General features: G+C 36.5%; 1 protein-coding gene across 2 annotated transcripts in view; it reads right to left on the bottom strand.

Moving 5' to 3' along the window:
- The window catches only part of NDC80 (NDC80 kinetochore complex component), a 48,535-nt gene that overhangs the window by 28,905 nt on the left and 11,880 nt on the right, over positions 1-7,750 (bottom strand). For both annotated transcript variants that reach the window (XM_017526067.2, XM_037737623.1), the window contains exons 7-9: positions 4,613-4,702; positions 1,927-2,020; positions 541-647 (exon numbers count right to left, since the gene is read on the bottom strand). In XM_017526067.2, the coding sequence (XP_017381556.1) occupies positions 541-647; positions 1,927-2,020; positions 4,613-4,702 (291 nt within the window). The remainder of the gene's footprint in view (positions 1-540; positions 648-1,926; positions 2,021-4,612; positions 4,703-7,750) is intronic.

Raw genomic sequence — 7,750 nt, 5'->3', positions numbered from 1 at the left:
AAAAAAAAAAAAAAAAAAAAAACCATGGCTAGAGTTGAAAAAGCACAAAATCCAAAATCTGGTATTTTACAAAAACAGTTTGAGTGCTTCACTAAATAATGTAGAAAATAAAGTTAGATATCTGGATATTAACGTCTAGCCTTTAGAAAACTCAGGATACAATATACTATATAAACCCATTTATTACCATTCCTTTTGCACTACCTGCAAAACTCAGGGCCTCTTGTGACTAATGTTCCCTGGAGGTATATAGCATGGGGCCTTTGTTCAAAAGTACTTTTGGTCTTATGTAAGTAGGTGAGAATCTTTCATCATATTCAGAGCACCATTAGTCTAAGACTGATAGACCACAAGGGAAAACAAGGCTCCACAGATACCAAACATGTTTTAATTGGGAGTTCTACTATGTGAAAATTTAACTTTTAAGAAGCTTAATTTTTTAATCTATTTTTTAAAAATTTTGATAAAGACAGTAACCAACACCCAAAAGTCTAAAAGACCACTCAAGTAAGTGTGTAAACATGTTTACAAGAAACTAACCGGTTCTTTTTCTCTTTCTTGTTCCAATCTTGCAATCTGTTCATTCAACGCTCTGTTTTTTGCTTCTAATGATTCCAGCTTGAAAGCATCCACGTTAAATAAATCCTCTGAAGACAAAATCCAAAAACTTCTTAAGATCTCAAATCTGCCTAGAACATTCTTTCCCAGGTTTTCACCATTGTTGGCTCCCTCACTTCCTTCTGTTCTCCACCCAAAACACTATCAGTAAAGTACATCCCATCCTTGTAAAACAGCAAACCCCTTCCTTTACTCCACTGTACTTCAACTCTCCTTGTCCTGCTTGATTTTTCTCCAAAGCACTTATCACCATTTGACTTATAGTTGCCCATTTCATTATTTTCCCATTTGTGTCTATTAAAATGTAAGCTCATAAGGGCAGAGATTTTCATCCTATGACATTACTGTATCCTCAGTGCCAAAATGGTGGGTGGCACATAGTAGGTATATAATAAATATTTATTTGAATGAATGAATGCAGTTTTTATGCTTGGTTAATTACATACAGGAATAACAAATTACTCACTAGATGCTTTGATCACTCTAAATTTTCCTCTCTTAATGTTGCTCCCTTTCCCATGTGAACAAGCTGAACTATTCCTGGTTACTCTTTAGGAAGATACAGTCCCAGAGGACTATAAGGGAATGCTTTCCCCTTTTGTGCTAATACTGGCAAGGTGATGCTCTATGGTTTTGATTGATTCCGTTGTCTTTGGAGGAATAGCTTCACACATCCTACATTTATCTATTTTACCTTTCATTTTGGCATTTTATCTACAAGGCTATTTCAACAGAAGAAACGAAAATGTAAAATAATACCTCTGGAATGTTTTAGAGTTTGCTAGTAAATACTGCATGTCATTAGGTTGCAAATGAGTTAAAAAAAGGAGTTTCCTTACATATTTGGAAATATAATGTCTTGTTAACTTTTTGCCACAAATTTTGAAAGAGATCTTAGGTCTTCTGACTAACTGGTGCTTCAATTTTTCAAATAGTAAGCGAGGACAACATAGGGATATGATCCCCCAAGAGGAATAACATTTGCTAATTATCTTCTGTGCTTCTGGTAGCGTGTTTGGTACTTTATTACACTGTCATGATTGCTGCTAAACTTTGTCAGGGAGGTCAAGTATTTTATTAAAGCCCCACAGATAGTAAGAGGTTACGCTTCAGGTGTGGCTCCAACACTACTATTCTTTTTGCTTAACTTCTCTCCACCAAAGAAACCAAAAAGATAAAAATCAGTAGGCATCCAGATACATTTAAAGTAAGTAGCTCACATGAACACTGGATATGGTAAATAAATTATCACCGTGTGAGCAGAGTTAAATGACCAAAAGCAAGCATATTCAGAACAAGAACACTTACTTAGTTTTGACTGCAGCTCTGCATTCATCTCTTCAAAACTGTCGGCACCACTCATAAAACTCTCATAGCATTTTATGGTGTAGTCCAAAAACAACTATGGGGTTAAGCAGATTTTAAAAACAAAGTCATGATTCTCTATGTGGTTTGTTTCACTTTTCTAGGTGGAAATTTAAAAAACAGAAATACTAAGTAGTCAGATGAACTATAAATAAAAGATAAAAACCTGGGCTATATAATTAATTATGCAATACAGGCTTATTTAGTCTGCTACTTCTAAATATGAATAATGAGGATACAATAACACTTAAATTTAGATAAAGACAATATTTAAAAACGATAAGCCGTACCTACAGAATTTTGAGATGGTCAAACAAGGAGGCTTATTAATAAATGTAATGCAACATAATATGCATAAACCTAATCATCTTTAAGAATAAAGCAACTGATGAAAAAATCTAAATAAACTGCTGATCATCAAAGTCCAACTGAATTGACAAGGTCTAACTGTAAAAACCCAAATGTAATTAATGAAGGCTACAATTACATTGTAACTTCAGGCTAAAAAATGAGTTGCATGATGAGTAGCAAACTAAACAGCACAATAATAGAATTCCTAGCATTTATCCAAGAGAAAATAACTTTATATTTTGCATTCATGAAATTTTTTTGGTCACTGAGAATGTAGACTTTATGAGGCAAGAATGGCAGATCAGAATTTTCCATAGCCTAGATGAAGTAAATATCCCTCAAGACAAACCAATTCCTTTGTGCTAATTTGTTGCTTATGATGTGACCTTGAAGGGGGTACCCTGAAAAGGTAGTCTGAGTACTCCTGTAACTGGAAAGGTGGATCACTGATGGTAAATATATTTTACTTCTCCTTCAGATTAGTCACTGTGAATTTGGTAAGGCTGAATCCGTTTCCTTAAGCTTGGTCAATTTTGATCCTATAGGTTTAAAAATATTGAGTTTGTGGACTCACAAAGCTGAGTATCAGAATCTTGTGAAGCCAGATACTCTGACAACTTTCTTTAATTACAAACAGTACTTTATAGTTTCCCAAGTGCTTCTCTATATATTGTCATTTGAAATAATAGCTCAGATAGCAAGAATAACTTTTACTGGTTAAACCTTTAGGATGGCTGTCAAGACATTTAACTTTTTTTTTTTTTTTTTTTTTAGGTAGGGCCTCACTTTGTCACTCAGGGTGGAGTACAGTGACATGATCTTGGCTCACTATAGCCCTGACCTCCTGGCCTCAAGTGATCCTCTAGTCTCAGCCTCCCAAGTAGCTGGGACCACAGCTATGCACCACCATGCCCAGCTAATTTTTGTACTTTTTGTAGAGATGGGGTTTTGCCATGTTGCCTAGGCTCGTCTTAAACTCCTGAGCTCAAGTGATCTGCCCGCCTTGGAAAGTGCTAGGATTACAGGTGTGAGCCAGTGTGTCTGGCAACACATTTAATACTTAATAGGTGTTGTACTTTGGTAAAACTGAGGTGCAATTAGAGGCAGTCCAATATACATATTGCGATGTGGGACGATAATGTTCTCAAGGGTAGGATCGAAGGCTTTTAGGAACCTTTCCAGCTGGGATTATTGCTGAAGTAGCAAAGGGGCATGTTTATTTTTTGCTACAAAGAAAAAGGCAATGATATCAACACCAGTCAGTTGATGTACCTTTGAACCACATCCCAGGAATAAAAGATGGGACTGAAATGATTCCCAGTTTTCTTTTGTGACAAAAGTTCCAGAGAATGAAGGTTAGAATTACAAGAGAATAGTTTTTCTTCTCAGTGGCCCGTGTGATGGCTGGTTTTTCATGTATGCCAGGGGATGTTAATGTATAAACTAATGTTTCTTTTATCTCAACCACTTTTGGAAGTGGTGACTCTGAGCTAAGTGGCAATATGTCTAATGAAAAAGGTAAAAAAAAAAAAAATAAACAACCTACCTACCTGCAATATCTTAAGACTCAACCTATTATGTTTTGTACTGACCAAGGATTACATTAAAACAATGTTGCCAATATTGGTATCTGCATTCCACAAGACAAAGGAGGAAAAGAAACATTACATCTATAACATATAACAACATGCTATGATTTAATTCCAATCCCCTTCCATTTTTTACTTAATTAACATTTTCTAATTTTTGTGCCCAGTTAATTTTAAGAAATTACAATGTGATTCAAATGGATCCATTAATATTAAAAAAAAATCAAATTTAGAAAGTTTTCAGGAAGCAAAAGACAATTCTACAAAAGAATATACAGACAATCCCAGACTTAACAATGGTTAGACTTCAGATTTTTCAGCTTTCTGATGGTGCGAAAGCAATGCAGTAGAAACCATACTTCAAGTATCCATACAACCTTTTTGTTTTTCACTGTTAGTGTAGTATTCAATAAATTACATAACCTATTTAATACTTTCTTATAAAATACGCTTTTTGTTAGATAAGTTTGCCCAATGTAGGCTAGTGTTAAGTGTTCTGAGCATGCTTAAGGTAGGCTAGGCTAAGCTATAACGTTTGGCAGGTTAGGTATGTTAAATGCATTTTTGACATTTTCACCTTACAGTCGGTTTATTACTCTATCATAAGTCAAGGGGCATCTGTATTAAATCCAATAGCGACACAATCATATCAAGGCAATTCATTATTGTAGTTTATGATAATATGGTACCTTATTATGTATAATTCCATCTTCACTTTCTTCTCCCCAGGGGTGTCCATCATCAAATAAAGGTGAGCTTTCTTTCATGGCAGTATGTATCTAATTAGTACATAAGCAAGAAAAGTAAGTTGTTATGAGAAGGGCAACTTTCATATTTTGCCAAATTCCATTTTTAGTGTCAGTTGTAGAAGCATTTACAGTATTGTGTAACTAAAAGTCTCTTTTGATAGGTTATTATATTAAACATCAACACTTTTGATTTTCTTTCAAATAAAACAATTTGAAAGTATCCTTTTGACACTTTAAAAATCCTTTTTTTTTTTTTTTGTTAAAGTAACTAAACCCTTCAGGGTCTAGAAAGGATGAACTCTATATTTAGTTCTGTTCCACAGAGAAATGCTGACCTTTATGCTGCTGTTAACCTACTGCGAGCAAATACACACATTTTAACTTAGAATCCAAAACAGAATTGCCACATAAAAGGTGAGCCGATAATAATTTTTCTCTTTGAGCTCAATTTTGGTGCTCAAATGTTAAACTAATTCATTCAGTATGTACAATATGAACTTTAGATGAAATTTTACAATAGAAAATCTTTAGAAATAAAATAGTTGTTTAAATTAAAAGTGATAACATAAATTACAGCAAAACAGTCAGATGTTTATAGACAAGCTAAAAGCAAAATAGTTAAAGGTTTTTAAGGCACAGAAATTCCATTTTGGAATGCCTGTTTTTATATATTGTTTTAAAAATATAACATTTAAAACATGAAAAAATGGAAAATCTAAATGAAATTGCTAGAAATATTTACATATATTTTAATATATTGCCATGTTGGCCAGGCTGGTCGAACTCCTAACCTCAGGTGATCCACCCACCTCAGCCTCCCAAAGTGCTGGAATTACAGGCATGAGCCACTGTGCCTGGCCAGGATATAAATATGTATCTAATAATATAATGAACATTAAGTATAAGATTATTAACTTCTAAGAAAAGGATTACACCTTACGAGTACATAAAAGAAGAATGGAGCCGGGCGCGGTGGCTCACGCCTGTAATCCCAGCACTTTGGGAGGCCAAGGCAGGTGGATCACGAGGTCAAGAGATCAAGACCATCCTGGTCAACATGGTGAAACCCCGTCTCTACTAAAAATACAAAAAATTAGCTGGGCATGGTGGCGTGTGCCTGTAATCCCAGCTACTCAGGAGGCTGAGGCAGGAGAATTGCCTGAACCCAGGAGGCGGAGGTTGCGGTGAGCCGAGATCGTGCCATTGCACTCCAGCCTGGGTAACAAGAGTGAAACTCCGTCTCAAAAAAAAAAAAAAAAAATGGAGTTTCAGATAATTAAGTTTTGTCATCCTGGAATTCACATACACGATTACCCAGGGAGACACTGTCCTTAGCCTAGAGTTGTTTGCCTTGTACCCCTTTCCTATTCTAAAGGTACTCAGAAGACTCTTTGTTTATCTAAGGCAGATGCAGAGAAGCCTTAACAACGGAGTCTTCTATCTTGTCTTCCTTTGACGGGGCCTTGAGTGACAGACAGATTCTTTTTTTTTTTTTGAGAGGGAGTCTAGCTCTGCCGCCCAGGCTGGAGTGCAGTGGCTGTCATCTTGGCTCACTGCAACCTCCGCCTCCTGGGTTTAAGAGATTCTTCTGCCTCCGCCTCCCGAGTAGCTGGGATTACAGGCACCCGTCACCATGCCTGACTAATTCTTGCATTTTTTGTAGAGGGGGTTTTGCCACGTTGGCCAGGCTGGTCTCGAACTCCTGACCTCAAATGACCCTTCGGCCTCCCAAAGTGCTGGGATTATAGGCGTGAGCCACCGCGCCAGGTGGACAGATTTAATATAGCCTGAAAGACGTGTAGGGCAGAAGCCAAGATAAGGAACAGAATTGTAAACTTTATCATCAGGGTAGACAGTTTCTGTTACCTTGTCAAGGTCCTTATGAAAATTCTTGCTACTTTGCAAGATTCAAGGAGGCCTTACACAGGGATGGCCAGATCCCCAAGAGCCATAGAAAAGACTTTACCAAAAGGACTGAAGAATTGTAAACTAAAAAGACTGGCTGAAATAGTTTCAACCTGTCACTGTAGATATAAAAAATATAGATTTGAGTCATGTTTTCATCTAAAGATGGCATTTTCCACTACAATACCACTTCTTAATATTGTGAAACATTAGAGGAGGAAAAGGACACAGAGGGATCTGGGATAAGTCAGGCCCAAGTCCACTTAGATCACTAACCAAAAGGCTACCAAGATGCTCCTGGAGTGTATGCAACCCTCCTATTTACGGTCCTTAGCAGAGAAGACATGGTAACTTTGCTAAATTATTATCACTTAGACACTGCAATAAGGACTGATTATGTGCCAAGTTCTGTGCAAGGAGGCATAGTGAGATAGGAAATCAAAGTATATTTACGAAGCATGAACAATTTAGGAGCATAACATGAATAACAAACAATAAACAAATAGAGGTCATTAGGAAATCAACATATATTATCAATAGGTCAAGAGAATAACAATAATCTCAATACACCCTGCAAAAGCATAGGATAACCTTCAAAGATCATTCTTGATAAAAGTGAATAAACTTCAACATGAAAAACATTATCTTCTACTGAATACATCACACTAAATGATACAATGAAAAATATTTAATTTAAAAAGTGGTTAGCAATAGAAATCAACTAAGAACAGTAGTTGTAATAAAGCAATAAGGGTAGTAAACATAAAAAACTCTTTTAGTAATAATTACCATAGAAATAAAATTAAAAAAGAGAAAGTCTGTTCATCATAGTAACAAAACATATGGCACTGATAAAAATATGTTGTTTGATATTAAGAAAACTACATGGCCAGGTGTGGTGGCTCACACCTGGAATCCCAGCACTTTGGGGGACTGAGGTGGGTGGATCATCTGAGGTCAGGAGTTTGAGACCTGCCTGGCCAACATGGTGACACCCCATCTCTACTGAAAAATATAAAAATTATCCAGGAGTGGTGGTAGGAGCCTGTAATCCTAGCTACTTGGGAGGCTAAGGCATGAGAATTACTTGAACTCAGGAGGCAGAGGTTGCAGTGAGCTGAGATCATGCCACTGCACTCCAATCTGGGCAACAGAGCAAGGCTCTGTCTTAGG

Source organism: Cebus imitator, unplaced genomic scaffold (genome assembly GCF_001604975.1).
Source record: "Cebus imitator isolate Cc_AM_T3 unplaced genomic scaffold, Cebus_imitator-1.0 Scaffold41, whole genome shotgun sequence".
Classification (NCBI taxonomy): domain Eukaryota; kingdom Metazoa; phylum Chordata; class Mammalia; order Primates; family Cebidae; genus Cebus; species Cebus imitator.
The sequence above is the reverse complement of the archived record's forward strand: the minus strand, read 5'-3'. Positions and strand labels throughout refer to the sequence as shown.